The sequence below is a fragment of the Lissotriton helveticus genome, chromosome 7 (genome assembly GCF_964261635.1).
Source record: "Lissotriton helveticus chromosome 7, aLisHel1.1, whole genome shotgun sequence".
Taxonomy (NCBI): Eukaryota; Metazoa; Chordata; class Amphibia; order Caudata; family Salamandridae; genus Lissotriton; species Lissotriton helveticus.
Window position 1 is genome coordinate 16,220,484 of NC_136068.1, and position 23,910 is coordinate 16,244,393.

The following is a 23,910-nucleotide window of genomic DNA, read 5'->3' on the forward strand; positions in this document are numbered from 1 at the left end:
GAGCAGGGATGACTCCAAAGATTTTCTCAAATGAAGTCACGAGACCACTGGTAACAACTTTAAAAAAGTGTGCCAGGGATTTTGTGGAGGATGCGTTAAAGATAGTCGGAAACATGTTGCTGAAATTGAAAGGCAAACCTGTGTACGGGTGTTCGCTATGTGAAGTACGAAAGTTTCACGGGCCGAACTCAAGGCCACCTCTCTCTGAGACAAAAGAGCTCTTATTCTTGTCATGCCGTTGAAACGTGTCCCAAGGTTGGTATTTGTGGCCAGATTGAAAACTCCCTATGTTCATGTGTGGGAGGAAATAGAACATTTCTGCAGCAAATAACCCGTTCACTTACTGTTACGATAAAAGGAATACTTTTAATTAACTCAGAACAATCTTCATTATTGAGCATCAAATAACTACCATTTTCCAACAACTTGAACGTGGGGATGATAGCAGGAACTGGCGTGCCTTGCAACACGCAAGCCATATTTGGTCGGTGTTTGTTGCATGAATCGTGTAACTGTATGTGCCTACACATTAGTGAATGATCTGGCGTCTCAGTGCATTCCTCTCCATTCAGATAAACTTCTTGATCATCTTTGAAACATCTGTATGTGTATGGAAGCGACCAGACCTCATGAACAAAAGCACTACCTAAAGGTTCATAAAGACCTATTGGTATATATTTCATACAATTTGAAAACTTATATAAAGCAAAAGGCAGCGTTATTAAACCGTGGATAAGGCATGTTGCCAAAAAACCCGCAATCCTCTGCTGATGATGTCACTGAGCATGTCATGAATGATGTAATATGTGACATCATCAGTAGTGGATTATGGGTAATAGTATCTCTAGTTTACTCCCCTATAGCTGTCTTTCTTTTAACATAAGTGTGTGTTTCCTTCCCTTATACTTACTGTTTTTGGTTCGCTTCCAGTTCGCGTACCAGCGAGCGAACTAGGAAGCGAACTAAGAGAAATAGAGGTTGGCACAGTTCCAAATATTGTACCAATTTTTTAATAACGGGGAGGTAGTTCTGAAAAGAACTTTTTTTTTTATTTTTCTGAACATTTTTTTAATGTTTTTGAATTTTTCGGAACAGTTTTATATTTTTTTGGGTTTTTCTTGGAGGGGGCAATGAAAACGATTCATTGTAAAGGGCTCAACAGGAGCAACAAAACAAAAAAAAGAAGTATTTATTATTTTGGGCGTTTCGGACAAACTTGCATATGATAGTCAATAGCTCTGTTGATCAGAGTGATGCTTCTTTCTCCGTAGGAAATGAATCCATCGCAAAATACGCAGGTGTGTTTTACTTCACCAAATCTCATTTGTATATTTGGCACCATCTCCCTGCCCTCTGGTCCCGTTACTTCCGGTACAACAGATCTTCTGGCCATAATAGGGAGATTATCTAGGTCGTTCCGAAACTGTGCAGCACTGTAGTTGTTAGGATGCCACCTAGTCATATGGCGATGCATTGTGTAGTTTCCGAAACTGTATTTTTTGTCGGTCCCTCTGGACAGTCTATCTTGACATATAAGGCAAGTAACGTATCTTGCATTTACTTTTTTCTGACCTTTGGGAATTTTAAAAAATTGCCAAATGAAGTTTTCTTTCCGGTGAGACGTCTTGGGCTGCTCAGGCAAAAACTGCCTCTCTTCGTGCTCGTCCTCCTGTTCCTCTTCTTCTTCTTCTTGTTGAATTACAACTTGAGCAGGTGGTCCACTCTTCCTTGGATGTGGTGGAGGTGGTGGGGAAGCACCAGCTGAAGCTACTAAAGAAGCCATTGCTCAGTGATCACAAAGGGTCTTTCTCTCACAATGATGAAAGTCAGAGTGAGGAAAGAAGGAGGGATTTTCATCATTTGGGAAAAACAAGAGTTCTCAACCAATCAAAAGTGTTCATTTTAGATTATATGACCTAGTCTTACATCATTAGGAAACCAAAAGTGAAATGAACCAATGAAAAGTGTTATTACCAAGTCACATGACTTGCTGTGTTTACGTTAAGCGCTTTGCAGGGCCTCCCGGTTTGCTTCCAGAAACCTGCGCTTTGGCACTCGCTTCGCGTACCAGTTCGCTAACGTAGCACGTCATATGACGTATCACGCGACAACGTGGAACGTCATGCGGACGGGAGGCGTCACGATGTTGTTTTCTAACGCGGCACTTGCGGTAAAGAAACGTTTACCGGCTCGCGGTCTATTTCGCGGCATCAAGGTCAGCTAACGGGAAGCTTCCCGATTCGCGAAGCGGGAACGAAGAAAAAAAAATATTTTAAAAAAAAGTTATTAATAAACATATAAAATATATTTTTGGATTTAAAGAAGAATACATTTTACAGCTACAGATATTAGCTGTTAAAAAACCAATGAAATTCACTGAAAAAACCATAGGTTATAGACCATATATAGTTAGGAATTAGCATTTACAAAACCTTGAAAATTCACTGAAAAAACCATAGGTTATAGACCATATATAGTTAGGAATTAGCATTTAAAAAACCTTATTTTACTCACACAAAACCATTGAAATTCCATATATAGTTAGTTGCACTAACTATATATCGCGCACCCGCAATCCACTGCTGATGATGTCACATATTACATCATTCATGACATGGTCAGTGACATCACTGATGACATCACTGATGACATCTCAAATGACATCACTGATGACATCACTGATGACATCTCATTTGACATCAATGACCACATCACTGATGATATCATTCATGTGACAATACAATGCATCTCCTCACATTTTAATATAACCTCTGTTTCACCCAGTGTTAAATACAGAGTATAATTTTTGAAACCATTGACACACCAATACTAGTTACTACATACGTACTCACTGATTCCTACGTCTACACACACATTCACTCATTCACCCATACAATCATTCATACATACAATCACTCATCTTTACAACACTATCATATGCACTCATACACCTATACAGACACTCACACTCTGCCACTCATCCATGGAGTTACTCACACACCTAGTCAGTCCTGTAAAGAATCAATCACACTTCCATTTTCTAATCTATACAGTTAAACATAGAGTACCTTACATTTTCAAACATATACTAACACATACTTACTCTCTTATACAATCATTGATACACGAACACATTGATCTGCACAGAGTCACACATCTCCCAGCCAGCCACACACACACTCAGTCTCCCATACAAATACTTGGACAATCAATCAATAACCCATATAGTTACTCATATAGCTACTGATCAACACATGCAGCAGTTTACAGAACAACAGACATAATGATGCACAAATTAAGACAGTTTAGTCACTAACCCATGCACTCAGTGAGACACATTTAATCACTCACTCATACAGTCAGTCACCCACCTACTAAATGCTTCATCCAGGCACTTATACATCTACTCATTCTTCAATATGGAAAACATATTTAAACTTTACAGAAACACACAGTCACTGGTTGATGTCATCAGTGATGTCATCAGTGATGTCATTTGAGATGTCATCAGTGATGTCATCAGTGATGTCACTGACCATGTCATGAATGATGTAATATGTGACATCATCAGCAGTGGATTGCGGGTGCGCGATATATAGTTAGTGCAACTAACTATATATGGAATTTCAATGGTTTTGTGTGAGTAAAATAAGGTTTTTTAAATGCTAATTCCTAACTATATATGGTCTATAACCTATGGTTTTTTCAGTGAATATATATATATATATATATATATATATATATATATATAAACATATTATTAAATAAACATATATAACATTGTAGAAAATGTTTAAAATTTATTGTTACAACTATAGTGAGTTCAACATTAGCAAAAGTGTTGGATAGCGTAGAGGTAAAATTTACTACTCCCACTCCAGTGGGTGCAACAGTAGGGAAAGCGCTGGATAGCGTAGAGGTTAAAATTACTATTCCCACTCCAGGGATGTATGACGTTACAACGCATACTTTTACAACGCCTACCATTACAACAAAACTTTTACAACACAATTTTTTTTACAACGCATACATTTACAACGCAAGATTTTACAACGCATATACCTTTAGCCGGTGGAGAAGTGTGGCTCACTGGTTAGAGGAGGCAGACCTGGAAGCAGAGGTCAGCCCGGGACCAGGGTTCAATTCCCGGCTCGGCGGGTTCTTGAGTCCTAAAATGTCCATGGACTCGACAATTCTCGCTCCGGTGCCTACTCGATTCACGGGTTCACACTCTGCGACTCTGGGCAATAGCTTGCTTAATCTCCACAACGGCCCCTCGCGGCGGGATGCCTGGCTTTCACCTTGCGGATACCCTGCCGGGGCTTATCTCACAGGGGAATACCAGGACGGGTTCCCTAAGCAAGCGCTTAGAAACCGCTTGGTGATTTGCGCTATATAAATTCCTGTACATTTACATTTACATTTACATTTACATTTACAACGCATACCATTACAACGTAAGTATTGGTAAGTATATAATAATTTTTTTAATATAAATTAATAAAAAATATTATAATATAATTTAATATAATTTTATTTTATTAAAGAAATGTATTTGAAATGTAATGTTACTTTATTTTTACAAAGTACCCCTGTACCCCAAAAACCCAAAACTGACCCTGAACCCTAAAAATACCCCTTTACCCATAAACTGAAAACTGACCCTGAACCCTAAAAATACCCCTTTACCCAAAAACTGAAAACTGACCCTGAACCCTAAAAATACCCCTTTACCCCAAAAACTGAAAACTGACCCTGAACCCTAAAAATACCCCTTTACCCCAAAAACTGAAAACTGACCCTCAACCCTAAAAATACCCCTTTACCCCAAAAACTGAAAACTGACCCTGAACCCTAAAAATACCCCTTTACCCAAAAACTGAAAACTGACCCTGAACCCTAAAAATACCCCTTTACCCCAAAAACTGAAAACTGACCCTGAACCCTAAAAATACCCCTTTACCCAAAAACTGAAAACTGACCCTGAACCCTAAAAATACCCCTTTACCCAAAAACTGAAAACTGACCCTGAACCCTAAAAATACCCCTTTACCCAAAAACTGAAAACTGACCCTGAACCCTAAAATTACCCCTTTACCTAAAAACTGAAAACTGACCCTGATCCCTAAAAATACCCCTTTACCCCAAAAACTGAAAACTGACCCTGAACCCTAAAAATACCCCTTTACCCCAAAAACTGAAAACTGACCCTGAACCCTAAAAATACCCCTTTACCCAAAAACTGAAAACTGACCCTGAACCCTAAAATTACCCCTTTACCTAAAAACTGAAAACTGACCCTAATCCCTAAAAATACCCCTTTACCCCAAAAACTGAAAACTGACCCTGAACCCTAAAAATACCGCTTTACACCAAAAACTGAAAACTGACCCTGAACCCTAAAAATACCCCTTTACCCAAAAACTGTAAACTGACCCTGAACCCTAAAATTAAAATATTTATCAATTAATCAATTATAATTAATTACCAATTATATTTTAATTAATTACCAATTAATAATTAATTAACAATTAATTCTAAATAAATATCAATAAATACATTAACATATTTAATTAATTATTATTAAATTACTTCCCACCCTATTCCCCTATAAACCCACAACCCGCTACAGAAAAAAAATTACTAAAATTAAAATATTTATCAATTAATCAATTATAATTAATTACCAATTATATTTTAATTAATTACCAATTAATAATTAATTAACAATTAATTCTAAATATATATCAATAAATAAATTAACATATTTAATTAATTAGAATTAAATTACTTCCCACCCTATTCCCCTATAAACCCACAACCCGCTACAGAAAAAAAATTACTAAAATTAAAATATTTATCAATTAATCAATTATAATTAATTACCAATTATATTTTAATTCATTACCAATTAATAATTAATTAACAATTAATTCTAAATATATATCAATAAATAAATTAACATATTTAATTAATTAGAATTAAATTACTTCCCACCCTATTCCCCTATAAACCCACAACCCGCTACAGACTTATATTACACAAAAAATAAAAATTATTATCAACTTACCTTAAATTCGATATTTTTGTTGTCTATATTATGTCTAGTCGATATTATGTCCATTCTATTCGATATTAATTTTCTCTAGTCGATATTTTTGTTGTCTATATTATGTCTAGTCGATATTATGTCCATTCTATATTTTTTACTCGATATTCTGTCCAGTCGAAATTAAAGACTCGATATTATGACTGTGCACCGTTCAAGGAGGGTATGGCATATGTGGCATTGTCAAGAGTTAGAACTTTATCGGGATTGTACTTGATTGAGTGTGATGTCACAAACATTTGTGCGGATCTAGATTGTGTTAAGGAATACAATAGGTTGAGAAGAGAGTATGCGCCACATTTGCCTCAATATCCTTTGTTTGAGAAACGTGTGGTAGGCCGGAAACGAAGAAATGTGACCAATACTAGGGAGGTTGTAGCAAAAAGACGAAAAGTCGATGAACCTGAAATTATAAGCAGAAACAAAAAGGATTCTGTTGAAGATGTTGTTGGTTTTCAATTTGAAAACAGTTCTGGTGTCAACTGCTATGCTAATGTAGTGGTTAATGTTTTGTTTTCTCTAGAAAATGTAAAAGAAGAGATTGTGGTCAATTCTGATCAAAGATTTTGCAGTTTGTTAAATTCTGTGTTAGAGAAATGTAGCACTGATAGAACAAAAATAGAAAGTGTGTCTGAAATTCGAAATCTGTTAGACAGATGTTCAGGCCAAACACAATTCTCTCAAAATATTCAGCAAGATTGTCAGGAGTTTTTAATGTATATGCTTGATGTATTGCATGCTGAAGGTGTAGATGTAGATCACCTGTTTGGGCTTTCTTATCTATGGCAGCATGACTGCGAGAACTGTAGGGTATCAAGTACTACTAGTGTAGACTCAGAACGATTTATATATTTAACTTTGCCAGACAGTAAATCAGTCTCCTTTAATAAGCTAGTAAAAGCAGCTGATCACAACATGGAGTGTAGCCAATGTAAATCTGAAATGATGTCAACATTATTTATACGAACATATGGCCAGTATGTCATTTTAATGTTCCAACGATGTAGGCCTGATGGAACAAAATTGACAACTTTAATTAAAAATGTTGTGGCTTCACAGTTGTCAATATCAGGAAGGACTTTTGTAACTGTAGCAATTATATATCATGACGGTCCTTCAATAACATCAGGACATTACACAGCTTATTTAAAGTCTAGAAATGGCTGGTCATTCTGCAATGATTCTGTTTTAATTAAAAAAAAAAAATTGCCGTATGACCTTAAAAATTCTTACCTGGTGTTTTTAAAACCAAAATTTTAGGGAAAGAATCTCGGGATGTGCTCTGAGGAATTTCAAGAAGTTCTAATGGCTCCTACACGATTTGGCCTTGAGGATAAGTGTAGTACAGAGACATAACTTCTTACCATAACACTGGACGTCATGGAAAAATTAACTGCACTTTGAATGAGTTCAGAAAAACTATTTCTTTTTATAAGCTAATTCAAGCAGCCAATCAAAACATGGAGTAGAGGGAATGTAAGTCTGCAATGCTGTCTACTGTTTTATATTGCTTTGTGATTAAAAGTGATGTAGAGAATTAAATAATTGTAGTAGTCATAGAGGTAGTGTAAGTCTGCTTCATAGTAAGCAGTATCAGTGTCATAGGAAATGTAGAACATGAGTGAGCAAGAAGGGTAAGATATTAGTAGTCCAGGATTGTGAAAATGATCTTCAACATTTTAATTCTGAAAGTTGCGGAAATATAAAATGACGGGATTGGCTTACAAGAATTCCAAGAGTTATAAATGGCTCTTACACGATTTGGCCTTGTGGAAACGTGTGGTAGAGAGCGAGAAGTCATTTATTGTATGTAGCATATTTTTCAAAACGATGGAGGTTTTCTTTCAGAAAGTGGCGGGCTGAAAGTAATAACAGCACAACAGAGTGTAAGCTGTTCATAGGACATCCTTCGACGTCATGGAAAGTAAGTTAACTTTAAGGAGTTCTGAATTCTGATTTGTTATGTTGTATGGGTTTTTTAAACACAATCATTTTGATTGTGTTTTTTTTCCCCGCTGTTATATGATGAATACCTTCAAGTCACTGTTTTTAGTGAAATTTGATACATTCTGAGAACAGCAAAAATAAACCATTTAACATGTATAATTAATTCTGTACTGTTTGCATTTATGATGTACATTTAGAACTGTGTATGAGGCATGGAGAAGGAGAGGCTTCTGTAAGTGTCAAAGTTGTTGCATACAGTGTTCACATTCTACGTAGTCTTTCATATGATAGACTACATTCCCACAATGAGATACTTAAGCAAAGGAAACACAGGTGATATGATTGTGGAATGAGCAAAAAAAATTGCACGTTTTTCAATTATATTACCTGTGTTTCCTAACATTACACATCACATTGTGTAGATGAGGTTTAGGCCTGTTCCAGGAGACAGAGGAGGTCTGACATTTGTTCAAGAGTGCAGTGGACATGACTCACTTCGTTGGTAGGTCTGCACATGTATTATCTCCTCTGTATTCTTCAACAAACCTAAATTTCATCTGCAACCCTGAGTAGGACTTACCTGAAACAAATCTGTGGATAGGTTACACCTTATCAGCATCTTGAAACAATCATTTAAAATGTTAGGATCAGATTTATGATGGGCGTGCGCCTCTTTTGCGCCGCTGTGGGTCAGTTTTGTGTAAAAGATGCACCATGTTGCAAGATAGGTTTCAGTTCATCTCCAGCAAGATACCATCAGTTTGAAATGTATATAATTAGCACTGTGTAGGGGGCATGCAGAAGCTGAAGCTTTTGTAAGTGTCAAAGTTGTTGCATGCAGTGTGCATTTCTGGGTACTGTTTCATATGCTGGACTACATCTGCACTATGAGATACCTAAGCAAAGGCAACACAGGTGATGTGATTGTGAAATGAGGAAAAGAAACTCCACATTTTTCAATTACATCACCTGTGTTTCCTAAGTTTACGAATGACATTGTGCAGATGAAGTTTAGGTCTGTCCACGGACACAGAAGAGGTCTGGCCTTTGTTCAAGAGTGAAGTGGACATGACTTACTTCATTGGTAGGCTTTCACATATATTATGTCCTTTGTATTCTTCAACAAGCGTAAATTTGATCTGCAACCCTGAGTATGCCTCACCTTAAACAAACCTCTGGAGAGGCCACACCTTATCGTCATCCTGAAGTAATCATTTAAAATGTTAGGGACAGATTTATGATAGGTGTATGCCTCTTTTGCACCACTGTGCGTCACTTTTGTGACGCATTGGCGGTGGAAAAGATTTGCTATGAGGCGACAAAATTACAAATTGATGCATCTAGGCAGATGTGTCATGCTGTAAAAAACCCGTGCCACATGAAACCGATGCAGCAGTGATGCAAAAGATGCAGCATGTTGCAAGACAGGCCTCACTTCATCTCCAACAAGATAAGAAGCTGAGTCTTCTGTAAATGTCAAAATTGTTGTATACACTGCTCAACTTTTGTGTACTCTTTGATATGCTAGACTCCATCTGCACTATGAGATACCTAAGCAAAGGAAACACAGGTGATGTGATTGTGAAATGAGGAAAAGAAACTCCACATTTTTCAATTACATCACCTGTGTTTCCTAAGTTTACGAATGACATTGTGCAGATGAACTTTAGGTCTGTCCACGGACACAGAAGAGGTCTGGCGTTTGTTCAAGAGTGAAGTGGACATGATTTACTTCATTGGTAGACCTTCACATGTATTATGTCCTCTGTTCTCTTCAACAACTCGAAATTTCATTTCGAACCCTGAGTAGGCCTTACCTCAAACAAACCTCTGGATAGGACACATCTTATTGGCATCTTGAAACAATCATTTAAAATGTTAGTGTCTTGCGACACTTTTGTGAGACAACAGCAGTGCAAAAAATGCACCATGTTCTAAGATAGGCCTCACTTCATCTGCATCAAGATACTGTTAGTTTAAAATGTATATCTTTAGGACTGTGTAGGGGGCCTGGAGAAGCAGAAGCTTCTGTAAGTGTCAAAGTTGTTGAAAAACTGTTTCTCCTTCAATCTTTTCCCTTGTCTTTTCTAATTTTTAAATACATGTTTTAATATTTTTCAAATGTTTGTTCTCTCTTTCACAGATTGAAAGTATAAAAATAAAAAGTGAGTAATTTAACGACAATTATAAGGTAAATATTTTGTAGTCTTTTCGTTACATTTCTATCACATTCACCTACTATTAGTTCCACAGCTTCATTTCTTTAACCCTCAGTTTCCTGCCTTTGCTACTTCCCTCATTCCTTTCTCTATTACCTACTTACTCTACTCCTTCCACTCCTTTTCTCAGTCCCTCTCTTCTCATAGTTCCTCACTCTTGTTCACTCACTCCGTCTCTATTACTCTTAGTGTCTTTGACTGATCACTCTTTCACTACTTGTTCATTATGCTTTTTCTGTGTAGTTGAAGCACACTAAGGGGCATATTATGAACACAGCCAATAAAATTATTGCTGTTTTTATCGGCAGAAAACTGCTGCAAAAGTGGTTTTAGCGGCAGTTTTCTGACGCAAAAGCGGCTTAAGCGACACATTTCTGCCGATAAAAGCTGCAAAACTTTTATTGCCTATGTTGATAATATGGCCCTATGTTATTTACATTTCTTTGCTGTTTCAATTATTCTTTTTCTGTTACTTCTTCTTTTCTGCTTTCTGTTTTTTCTCTCTGTTATTCCACATGTTTTAATCTTATTTTGAACATTCACTCATATTCTCTAAGAAACTCTTCTTTGTTATTGTGCTACTCTCTTTTTTTTCTTTCACTTCCTTATCTATTTTGTTTTTCACAATTATATCCTCTTCCCTCTTTTCTTCGATAAATAAATCTATTAAACAGTATCTCTGGTTTAGACCCTATAGCTGTCTTTGTTTTAACATTACTCTCTATTTACTTCCCTTATACTTACTCTTCTTTTTTTTTTTTTTTTTTTTTTGGTTCGCTCCCGGTTCGCGTACCGGGGAGCGAACGGGGAAGCGAACCAAAAGAAATAGAGGTTGCTAGAGTGCTAAACATTCTAGCAATTTTTTTTGAAAGGGGAGGTAGTTCTGAAAATAACTTTTTTTTTAATGTTTTTGTTGTTTTATATTTTTTTTTATTTTTCTGAACATTTTTTGTTTTTTTTGTATTTTTTGAACAGTTTTATGTTTTTTTTGTTTTTTTGGAGGGGAAACAACAAAAAACAGGCATTGGAAAGGGCTCAACAGGAGCAAAAAAAAAATGTACTGTCTGGGGCGTTTAGAGCACTTGTGATTTTCATAAGCTCGGTTGATTAAGGTAATGCTCATATTGGCACATGACAGTAATGTACCGCAATACAAACAGGTAATCTTCATATGGATAAAGTTGTCCTGAATGTTTGGCACGGTTTCCCGTGCCTCTGCTCCTGTCAAAGATAGCTGTGTTGATGTCGTGGCCACAGGAGTTGGTGGGTTGTCCTGCAGGTCACGCATCTCTGCCCAGCTGTAGTTTAATGGATGCCACCTGCTCATGTGACGATGCATGGTGTAGTTGCCGAAGCTATACTTTTTTAAGGTGCCTCTAGATAAGTCCTCCTTACATATGAGGCACGTGACATATCTAGCATTAACTTTCTTCTGCCCTTCAGGGATTGAAAAAAACTGCCAAATAAAACTGGTTTTACGATGAGAAACCCGGGGCTCCTCTTGTAAAAACTGTGGTCCTTCTGTCTCCTCTTCCTCTTGTTCATCCTCTTCCTCCTCTGTGTTGCTGATGAACTGGGGAGGTGGTCCTCTCTTCCCATGAGGAGGTGGTGGTGGTGGTGGGGGTCCACCAGCTGAAGCTACCAATGAAGCCATTGCTCAAATATCAAAAAAGGTCTTCCTCTCACATAGATGAAAGTCAGAGTGAGGAAAGAAGGAGGGGTTTTCATCATTTGGGAAAAACAATAGTTCTAAACCAATGAAAAGTGTTATTTTTAGGTCACCTGACCTAGCCTTACATCATTATGAAACCAAAAGTGAAATGAACCAATGAAAAGTTTTATTAACAAGTCACATGACCTGTTACGCTTATGTTACGCGCTGCGGAACGCGCCCCGGATCGCTTCCGGGTCGCTGCGCTTCGCGCCTCGGTTCGCGCTCCGGAGCACTTACGGGTGCGCTAACGCGGAGCGTCATAAGACGCATTACGCGGCAACGCGTTACATCGAGCTTTCGCGACGCGCCCCAGATCGCTTCCGGGGAGCTGCGCATCGCGTCTCAGTTCGCGTACCGGAGCACTTCCGGGTGCGCTAACGCGGCGCGTCATAAGACGCATTACGCGACAACGTGATACGTCGCGCTTCCGCGACACGTCACGATGTTGATTTCTAACGCGGCAGTTGCGCAAACGGAACGTTTACCGGTTCGCGGACCGGGTCGCGGCATTAAATTGAGCTAACGGGAAGCTTCCCGGTTCGCGAACCGGGAGCGAACAAAAAAAAATGTTTAAAAAAAAATTATTAATAAACATATAAAATATATTTTTGGATTTAAAGAAGAATACATTTTACAGCTACAGATATTAGCTTTTAAAAAACCAATGAAATTCACTGAAAAAACCATAGGTTATAGACCATATATAGTTAGGAATTAGCATTTACAAAACCTTGAAAATTCACTGAAAAAACCATAGGTTATAGACCATATATAGTTAGGAATTAGCATTTACAAAACCTTGAAAATTCACTGAAAAAACCATAAGTTATAGACCATATATAGTTAGGAATTAGCATTTAAAAAAACTTATTTTACTCACACAAAACCATTGAAATTCCATATATAGTTAGTTGTACTAACTATATATCGCGCACCCGCAATCCACTGCTGATCATGTCACATATTACATCATTCATGACATGGTCAGTGACATCACTGATGACATCACTGATGACATCTCAAATGACATCACTGATGACATCACTGATGACATCTCAAATGACATCACTGATGACATCACTGATGACATCACTGATGACATCACTGATGACATCACTGATGTCATCTCAAATGATATCACTAATGACATCACTGATGACATCACTGATGACATCTCAAATGACATCTCAAATGACATCACTGATGACATCTCATTTGACATTACTGATCACATCACTGATGACATCATTCATGTGATATTATGATGAACCTCTTCAGACTCTTATATAACCTTAGATACACTCAGTGTAAACATACACTCACAGACTGTCACTCATCCATGGAGTTACTCACACACCTAGTCAGTCATGCAAAGAATCAATCACACCTCCATTTCCTCAACTATACAGTTATACACACCTTACTTATTCAAACATATACTAAAACATATTTACTCACTTATACAATCCTGGATACAAGTTCACAATGATCCATACAGCCACTCACACATTCACTGGCTCTTATGCACAGTTATTTATATATGTCAACTCTCACATGTACTATATTTTACATATGTACTTACTTTGACATGTAGCACTGAGATATCCATTCACTCACCAATACACTCATGCACACAGTCAACCGCCCATACAGCTGTTTCCACATGCACTTTTGAACCCATACATCTAGTGAATCAACTGCTCACACATCTATGCACAGAGTCATACACCTCCCAGCCACCCACACACACACTCAGTCTCCCATACAAATGCTTGAGCAACCAATCAATAACCCATATAGTTACTCATATAGCTACTGATAAACACATGCAGCAGTTTACAGAACAACAGACATAATGATGCACAAATTAAGACAGTTTAGTCACTAACCCATGCACTCAGTGAGACACATTTAATCACTCACTAATACAGTCAGTCATGCCCCTACTAAATCCTTCATCCAGACACTTATACATCCACTCATTCTTCAATATGTAAGACATATTTTAACTTTACAGAAAAATACAGTCACTGGATGTTGTCATCAGTGATGTCATCAGTGATGTCATTTGAGATGTCATCAGTGATGTCATCAGTGATGTCACTGACCATGTCATGAATGATGTAATATGTGACATGATCAGCAGTGGATTGCGGGTGCGCGATATATAGTTAGTACAACTAACTATATATGGAATTTCAATGGTTTTGTGTGAGTAAAATAAGGTTTTTTAAATGCTAATTCCTAACTATATATGGTCTATAACTTATGGTTTTTTCAGTGAATTTTCAAGGTTTTGTAAATGCTAATTCCTAACTATATATGGTCTATAACCTATGGTTTTTTCAGTGAATATATATATACATACAAGCAAATCACAGATTTAAGCATTAAAAAAATAATTAAAAGTGCAGAAAAATCAATGTGAGACTCATAGATGGACAGCTAACTCCTCCCCAGCATTCAGGCCACCTGGTTTCTTGGTCTGGTTCTCAATGATATGACGAGACTCTAGCCTGCGTAGCTGAAGCAGCCTATTTCCTCCCCTTATATCTGCCGGTACTTGGTCCATGCAGTAAAAGCTAAGGAGTTCTCGGTTGCTTTGGTGGGACACTTCAAAGTGTCTCGCCACTGGATAAGTGGGATCTTTATTCTGTATGGCCCTCAAGTGTTCTAAGATCCTGATTTATATTATATATATATATATATATATAAGCTGTTTTGTAACGCGCTCAATTACTACCAGAGTATCCTGGCGCGGTATAATGCTGGGGAACCCGTCCTGGCTTTCCCTGTGGGATGGTCCCTACTGGGAGTCCCCAAGGTGAAGCCAGGCATCCCTGGCGTTGATGGGGCCTTTGTGGAGATTAGGCAAGCTAATGCCCAGAGTTGCCGGGTGGAACCCCTGGTTAGACAAGTGTCCGAGGGTAACACAAGACCTCGAGCTCCTGGAGTAAGACAAGTGTCCAAGGGTCACTCAAGACCCAGAGCTCCTGGAGTAAGACAAGTGTCCGAGGGTCACACACAAGACCCCGAGCTCCTGGAGTAAGACAAGTGTCCGAGGGTCACACACAAGACCCCGAGCTCCTGGAGTAAGACAAGTGTCCGAGGGTCACACACAAGACCCCGAGCTCCTGGAGTGAGACAAGTGTCCGAAGGTCACACAAGACCCTGCGCTCCTGGAGTAAGACAAGTGTCCGAGGGTCACACAAGACCTCGAGCTCCTGGAGTAAGACAAGTGTCCAAGGGTCACACAAGACCCTGAGCTCCTGGAGTAAGACAAGTGTCCGAGGGTCACTCAAGACCCAGAGCTCCTGGAGTAAGACAAGTGTCCGAGGGTCACACACAAGACGCCGAGCTCCTGGAGTAAGACAAGTGTCCGAGGGTCACACTCAAGACCCCGAGCTCCTGGAGTAAGACAAGTGTCCGAGGGTCACACAAGACCCCGAGCTCCTGGAGTGAGACAAGTGTCCGAGGGTCACACAAGACCCTGCGCTCCTGGAGTAAGACAAGTGTCTGAGGGTCACACAAGACCCTGCGCTCCTGGAGTAAGACAAGTGTCTGAGGGTCACACAAGACCCTGCGCTCCTGGAGTAAGACAAGTGTCTGAGGGTCGCACAAGACCCCGAGCTCCTGGAATAAGACAAGTGTCCGAGGGTCAAACAAGACTCTGAGCTCCTGGAGTAAGACAAGTGTCCGAGGGTCACACAAGACCCCGAGCTCCTGGAGTAAGACAAGTGTCCGAGGGTCACACAAGACCCTGAGCTCCTGGAGTAAGACAAGTGTCCGAGGGTCGCACAAGACCCCGAGCTCCTGGAGTAAGACAAGTGTCCGAGGGTCACTCAAGACCCCGAGCTCCTGGAGTGAGACAAGTGTCCGAGGGTCACACAAGACCCTGCGCTCCTGGAGTAAGACAAGTGTCCGAGGGTCACACAAGACCTCGAGCTCCTGGAGTAAGACAAGTGTCCAAGGGTCACACAAGACCCTGAGCTCCTGGAGTAAGACAAGTGTCCGAGGGTCACACAAGACCCTGAGCTCCTGGAGTAAGACAAGTGTCTGAGGGTCACACAAGACCCTGAGCTCCTGGAGTAAGACAAGTGTCCGAGGGTCACTCAAGACCCAGAGCTCCTGGAGTAAGACAAGTGTCCGAGGGTCACACACAAGACCCCGAGCTCCTGGAGTGAGACAAGTGTCCGAAGGTCACACAAGACCCTGAGCTCCTGGAGTGAGACAAGTGTCCGAGGATCACACAAGGCCCCGAGTTCCTGGAGTAAGACAAGTGTCTGAGGGACACACACAAGACCCTGAGCTCCTGGAGTGAGACAAGTGTCCGAAGGTCACACAAGACCTCGAGCTCCTGGAGTAAGACAAGTGTCCGAGGGTCACTCAAGACCCAGAGCTCCTGGAGTAAGACAAGTGTCCGAGGGTCACACACAAGACGCCGAGCTCCTGGAGTAAGACAAGTGTCCGAGGGTCACACAAGACCCCGAGCTCCTGGAGTGAGACAAGTGTCCGAGGGTCACACAAGACCCTGCGCTCCTGGAGTAAGACAAGTGTCCGAGGGTCACACAAGACCCTGCGCTCCTGGAGTAAGACAAGTGTCTGAGGGTCGCACAAGACCCCGAGCTCCTGGAATAAGACAAGTGTCCGAGGGTCAAACAAGACTCTGAGCTCCTGGAGTAAGACAAGTGTCCGAGGGTCACACAAGACCCTGAGCTCCTGGAGTAAGACAAGTGTCCGAGGGTCGCACAAGACCCCGAGCTCCTGGAGTAAGACAAGTGTCCGAGGGTCACTCAAGACCCCGAGCTCCTGGAGTGAGACAAGTGTCCGAGGGTCACACAAGACCCCAAGCTCCTGGAGTAAGACAAGTGTCCGAGGGTCACTCAAGACCCTGAGCTCCTGGAGTAAGACAAGTGTCCGAGGGTCACTCAAGACCCTGAGCTCCTGGAGTAAGACAAGTGTCCAAGGGTCACACACAAGACCCCGAGCTCCTGGAGTAAGACAAGTGTCCGAGGGTCACTCAAGACCCCGAGCTCCTGGAGTAAGACAAGTGTCCGAGGGTCACTCAAGACCCTGAGCTCCTGGAGTAAGACAAGTGTCCGAGGGTCACTCAAGACCCTGAGCTCCTGGAGTAAGACAAGTGTCCAAGGGTCACACACAAGACCCCGAGCTCCTGGAGTAAGACAAGTATCCAAGTGTCTGAGGGTCACACAAGACCCTGAGCTCCTGGAGTAAGACAAGTGTCCGAGGGTCACTCAAGACCCTGAGCTCCTGGAGTAAGACAAGTGTCCAAGGGTCACACACAAGACCCTGAGCTCCTGGAGTAAGACAAGTATCCAAGTGTCCGAGGGTCACACAAGACCCCGAGCTCCTGGAGTAAGACAAGTGTGTACAGGTGGCAGCAGGGCCGGCCTTAACACTGGTGGTGCCCTGTGCGACAATGTCTGTTGGCGCCCCCCCAATGAGCACCTCTGCCACGGATTCCTTCACTAGCACCCTTTAACGGTGCCCCCTCAAGTCTCCGTAACCACTGATTCTCAGATTCATTTCGATTTATAGCACCTCTCTTACCAGTGTAAGGTGTCTGAGCACTTTACATCACACAAACATTGCACAGAGACAATCAGGTAGATTCATCATGGTCCCGATTTGCGAGTCCTTAATAGCGATTATTAAGGAATCGCTATTAAGGACTCTCAAATCGGGATTCATGTAGAAATTGCAAAAGAAATTGCGATTCCTACAGCCTCCTTATTTGCGATTAGCAAATTGCTAGTCGCAAATAAGGAATAACTCCCCATTCATTCTTACGGGCCTAAAGGCCCATAGGAATGAATGGGGAGTCAATCCTTATTTGCGATTAGCAATTTGCTAATCGCAAATAAGAATGCGATTTCAAGGGTGCCAGGGGTGTCCAAAGGACACCCTGTAGCACCCCTGAAATGGAAATGTAGCCTTATGTTGCACACACACATGTCCAAAGGACATGTGTGTGTGTAACATACCACTTAGAAAAATGCACTAAAGTGCATTTTTCTAAGTTTTCGCTATTTACCACGAAGTCAGACTTCGTGGTAAATAGCGGCCGGAAATTGCAAATTCGCATATTTTAAAAGTTTCTTGAATTGCATTTAAGGAATCTCAAATAGAGATTCCTTAAATGTAATTCCTCACAAATATGCGATTTCGCAAATAGCGATTTTTGCATTTGGGATGATGAATCCCAAATGCAAAAATTGCGCTCGCAAAGGGCCAGATTCTGAAAATCTGGCCCTTTGCGAGCCGAATTTTCGTTCATGAATCTAGCTGAATGATATGTGTGTAAATCAGTGTATAGGAAATGTTACAACAGACAGGACTACGAGGAGTAGTGTAGGAGTGACATGCCATCGATGCTGGTAGGCAATATAGTTTAAGAGTCCTTATTCTGGTAAGGCGCTAATTCAGAATGTAAAACATAACATCATGGTTAGGGCTTCGCTTTAATAATAAGAATTGTTTTCTAATCAAATGAAGCCTTTGGGCAAGATTAGGATGATGAAAGACTGGGCAAAAAAGCATATAGCTCTAACATATACCTCGCAGTTTGCAGCTCTTTGATGACAGTTAATAGCTCAATGTTCTATATTAGAATTTTGACTTATAAAAGACAAGTAACAAAAGGATCTCTCTTGAAAAAGCAGGAACCCACCAACCTATTTACATTATATGCACTTTGTTATTTGCATCGTACACGTTCTTAGCAGCAGGGACTTTAACCCTCTGCGCTACCTTAGGATGAGACAACACTTCACCGGAGTTTCCTTGACATTTTAACTGATGCCTTAAAATTGCTGAGGCCAGAAACGCCGCAGCAGGAGGTGCTTTTAAAATGATGATATACTTGGGAAAATCATGCCCCGACCCCAAGTCAGCTCCCGGTGCGGTGGCACCCATCGCATCGCCCTAGAACCAGGCCTGGGTGGCAGTGCCAGGACAGGTGTGACCGCCCTTACCGTGCACTCTGAGCTGTGCTGTGGCCTCCTGTAGCCCCCTCGGGTCTATCCTCATTCGCACGGTGTAGTTTCCTGTGTAATTCATCTGCACATCTGTGATCCGCAAAGACCCGTCCGGGAGCACAGACTCTCGGCCGGTGGATCCAGGACCATAGAACGGAGGAGCATCGCTGTCAAAGAGACCGAAGATGTGGTCCTTTGCGTCTGTCCCTCCGCCCCTGTACCAGTTACAGTACCGGAAACGCCCCTCGTACCGCACAGACAGGGTGACGGTGTCTCCCACTGCCGCAGTCACCACATCTGGAGTGATTGACAGCTGCGCCGCTGTGCACTGGAACAATGACGTCACCCAGACTGACGTCACCCAGGCTGAAAGAAAACACAGAAGAGAAACAACATTAGAGGCGCTGCGGCTGAACCCCAAAAACAACAGACGCCAGTGGGTGCGGAGAGAGAAAGGCGACTGTAACTAGATGAATGGATTACACAAAAGCATCACAATATCAGCGCAGAGCTGCAACTTCTACACTTGAAGTCCTATACAACTTATTTTAAATAAATACACAATTATCACAATTCATTCAAGAAAAACTACCTGATAAAATATACATAGTTATTCCCCCAGTTAACTCCATAATCCTATGCCAGGGTTACCGTATAATACACAATCTAAACTCAGCCTATGTCCGGCTCTCACAGAGAGTGTGATGTAAACAAGGGTCTTGTCTCTTCACCCTCCTCGGTGTTAACTCAGTAACCTGGACCAGTCTCCACAAACCTTGGCAGCATCACTGACCCGAGACCCCTAATGTCCATTACAAAGGCTTCAGGAGTTTAACCCGATCAACCTTTACTTCTGAACAGACACAAGGGCTGACTCTCGAGTCAGCTGTAGGGTCACCGAGGTGCCCACGCCTACTATGAAAGACGCGTCACTTCCCCCACCAGCCCTGATGGCAGATATTGTCAATAACAGGGGTCTGCATCTCATCAATTCTCGCCTCAAAGCCGCCTCACTGGACTGGATCAATAAATCTATGGGTTTTGAGATCTGAGGGTCTCTGGAGCGGAGTGACCTGCCTGTAGGTTCTCACCACATGTAGGGCACATTTACTAAACTTTCACGCACTGCAGCGCACCAAGCAACGCTTCTGCGCTGCGTGAAAGGGAGTGAGCAGAAATAGACACTAGTTACAAGGATATGGATCATTCCAGCTCTCCTCTTGCACTGGTGCACGGTGTGCTGCCTAGCGCCAACACAGGCACCATGGTGCACAATAGCGCCTGCAGTAGAGACAGGATTGTTTTTGTGCAGGAAATTATAACTTCCTGCACAAATTTAAGGCATCAAGACATGTCCTCTTTCTATGTGCGCTGCAGAATGCAGCTCCTGTGGAAAAATAAAATAATGAGGAGAAATAAAGATGCTTCTCCTCGATGCACTCCAATGTTCACACATTCCCTGGGTTACTCGTCGTTGTAACTATGGGAATGCGCCATCATCCTTGGGTGGACACATGGCAACGCTCTACCCATGAAATGCCTCCCAAGTAGAAATGCAGTGAAACGCAGCAGGTGTAACAAAATTGTGTTGCATTTCTTTACAAAGCTGTGTGACGTGGCACAAATTGCCCTTGCGCGGCTTTGCAAATCTTACTGTTGACTTTGCATTGTCCGTGTGTCACCTTTCATGACCATCAAAGCTTAGTTACTTAAGGAGAGCTGAAGAGCATTGAACAGTAACTCATCTCTCGGCCCACCCACAGCTTGTACTTCTCATTGGAGGAGGGACATGCCTGTTACGCAGGCTGGTTGCCCATTGGACGGGAACGAGGCCTATCACAGTGTGGCCAACCCCTGTTGATGAGCGTGGTTCTGAGGCTAGCTTGAGGATGACTGCTACTAACCTGTCTTCAGTAGAGAGTTTATCACCAAATGTTATTGATCCATGGATTCTCATTGGTTGTAGAGTTCATTCCAAATACTTTCAATCCCTTCCTGTGAGAATCGCAGCAGAAACATCTGAAGGAAGGACGCCCACTGCTCGCTGGAGCTTTGTATTTGAAAAGGAAGGGAATTCTGTAATTTAGGACCTTGCAATGAAAAGAGCATCACACAAAAGGACGAGAAGGAAGGATAGTTCTCAGCAGCACAACTAACGATGAAGGAGATGGCAAAACACGCTTTCAAGACACAAAGGTGAGGCGTACAACCCACACAAGAGAACAAGTAAGGGGGGTTCTCCACTCCCACCAGGCACGTCAGAGAGATCATAGCAAGGCATGGCTCACATTCAGGAATACCTTCAAAAGTAAGAATTCGGAAGGTTGGGCAAAAGATAAGGGGACGTTTGGGAGATCAATCAATCAATCAATCAATCAGTAGATTTATAAAGCGATTCCCGTCCCCGATGAGGGCATCCAGGCGGAGATCACCGAAGTTGCATCAAGGACCGATAGACAGAGGAACCAGAGGCAGAGGGTTTCTCTGGTGAATCTTATAAAATATGTGGTGAAGTTATGGCCTAAGTGCTGGCCAAGAGTTTCAAGAATCTGTTGACCATGGGAAAGAGTGTGAGTTCTGGTGCAGAGAAACAATATTGAGGAAGAAATATCGAATTGCTCAAATATTGTGGGAAAAATATCGTTGGTAGGAATATCGACAGAAAAATCATGGTGGTCAAGAATATCTATTTTAGGTAAGTAATATTGCTAAAAAAAATATAGACGTGTTTAATATCGTTTGTAAAAATATAGGGGGTCATTACGATGGCGGAAGACCCGCCACAGCCAGCTGTGCGGTGGCGGGCTCTGCCTGCCAAATTAGGATGGCGGGGGAATCCTCAGTGCAGCATGGTGGTCACAAAGACCACCCACCACTGTTCCCCAAGGCGGTCCTTTTCTGGAGAGGGCTCTGTACACACATCAGGCTCCCTACTCTTCACCTTTCTCCCAGATCATCTCCATGTGGATCAAGGTCTCATGAAGGTCATGCAAAGAGGTGAATGTCTCCCAGATACCAGGGCACATGACCTCGGATAGAGGTCATGGACAGCAAACAACTCTCACCTTGGAGATTAGGAGGCATTAGGTCACCTTATAACAATGGTTCACGGATAGTTCACAATTAGGAACAATAGTGCACACAAATAGTGCACATCTTGTAACAGTAGTGGACTAACTGTAGGAACACTCACCCTGTGTCACTCCGTCACCTCTTTAATTCCCAACCTATCTTCTTGGGAGACTTCTCAAGGTATTTTAAGTGCATTATACAAACAATGAAAGAACATATTAAAGAACAATTCAGAAACACGCCTACCTCTTTTATCTCCCTGCCTACGTCATGCTTACGTCATTCATGGGAGACATGGCTTTCCACAATCTTAGATTTTGGAGCTACCGATACAGCAATTAATTAGTAATGATGTGAGGTTAGTGTCCTCTACCTATAGATGACGCAATGTGTGACCCTGGGGATCTCCTGTGCGTGCAGAAACTACAGGCACCGTTCATAGAGTCTCGCTGTGAGTTGCCTCACCTGTGTGGATCCAGCCCCAGCCGCCATGAACTCGTCCACTCGGCCTCCAGCTCTTCAGGGAAATAACCATCGTGCTTCAAACACCACGAGCTGAGCTCACACTTGAGCTGCGAGAAGAGTTCAGTGTGGAGATCCCGCCCTGTGTCCTCACTCCCCTGTCTGCAGGGACAGGACTCCTGAGCCTTTCACGATCTGATCCTTTCACAGTCCTGTGTGCAGTGAGAGTGCCTGCTCTTGTCCTATCTCCAGACAGTCTCCTCCAGCCCTCTGCTGCAAGGATGCCTCCTCCCCTCTCACCAGCTGTGACTCCATGGGTCTGTGGTTAGAGTTGGTCACTTTTCTAAGAAACACCTCTGCTTGGGTTTATTTCACCATCAAGTCAGTTCCTCTTCTCTAGCAGGAAACGGTTCCCTCGCATTTGGTTATATTTTTAACTTTGCAAGCCTGCTATCTCAGACAGGACATGGAGACACTGTAGCCCAGATCAAGAATGATTTTGCATCGAGTTTGCATCACTTATCTAACACAGACCTGAAGCAAAATCTAGGTTGGTCTTCACAAACCAAGTCAAATGGTGATTTGTGTTGGTTTGTAACGAAAAGTAATTCCGGCCAATACTCTGCCTTGCATTACTCTGCGTTAGGGAAGCTTAGACCGAATGGTCCATGGCCATTCCTGAGCATCCACCCATGGATTGTGTCGCAGGTTTATGTCTACAAAGACTTGTAGAGATGTAATTGGCATAATGTTGGGCCTCGCTTCGATGTGTTTGTGGCCCATGGCTTTCTGTTGGGTCATACTAAAATTAAAAGGAGACACACCATATGTCCACGCAAACCCTCTGTGACATGATCCTCATCCAGAATGTCATGGGGATACACTTGGCCGTAAGTGACACCTGAATCATTATTACTTGGTGCCGAGGGGGTGGACATCGCATTCCTCCAGGAAACTCTTTCGCAGGGAGATACTCATATGGATCTCTGCGGGGTCCACTTCCTCTGCCAGTCCCAGCTCATTGACGATGAAGGGCCATGCGTACTGCTGGCTGGCACCCTTGCAGAGCCCTTTGGAGCTGGGCAGCATCTATTCCCCCAATATCAATCAGACTGCACCCCTGGAATCCTTGGCACCACACTTAAGTATATCCTTGCCAGCTTCTAGGATATTGAGATGTGATTTCAATTGTATGGCATGCATATCAATAAACAGATCATCCCACCACTAATAGACTGACCCATCTGGAAACATCTGGAAATACCAGCCATTATTATTATTATTATTATTAAACCATTTTATAGCGCGCTCTGCTACTGAGGAGTATCCTGGCGCGGGGGAAAGAACAGCGAAACCACGTGCTTTCAAAAAAGGAATCTCAAGTAGCGC

General features: G+C 41.9%; 1 protein-coding gene across 1 annotated transcript in view; it reads right to left on the reverse strand.

Annotated features, from left to right (window-relative positions):
• Positions 1-22,682, reverse strand: part of LOC144766575 (uncharacterized) — a 166,464-nt gene extending 143,782 nt beyond the window's left edge. Inside the window, exons 1-2 of the mRNA XM_078650375.1 lie at positions 22,525-22,682; positions 18,985-19,338 (exon numbers count right to left, since the gene is read on the reverse strand). Of these exons, the coding sequence (XP_078506501.1) occupies positions 18,985-19,338; positions 22,525-22,594 (424 nt within the window). The 5' untranslated portion in view covers positions 22,595-22,682. The remainder of the gene's footprint in view (positions 1-18,984; positions 19,339-22,524) is intronic.
• Positions 22,683-23,910: the final 1,228 nt, after the last annotated feature.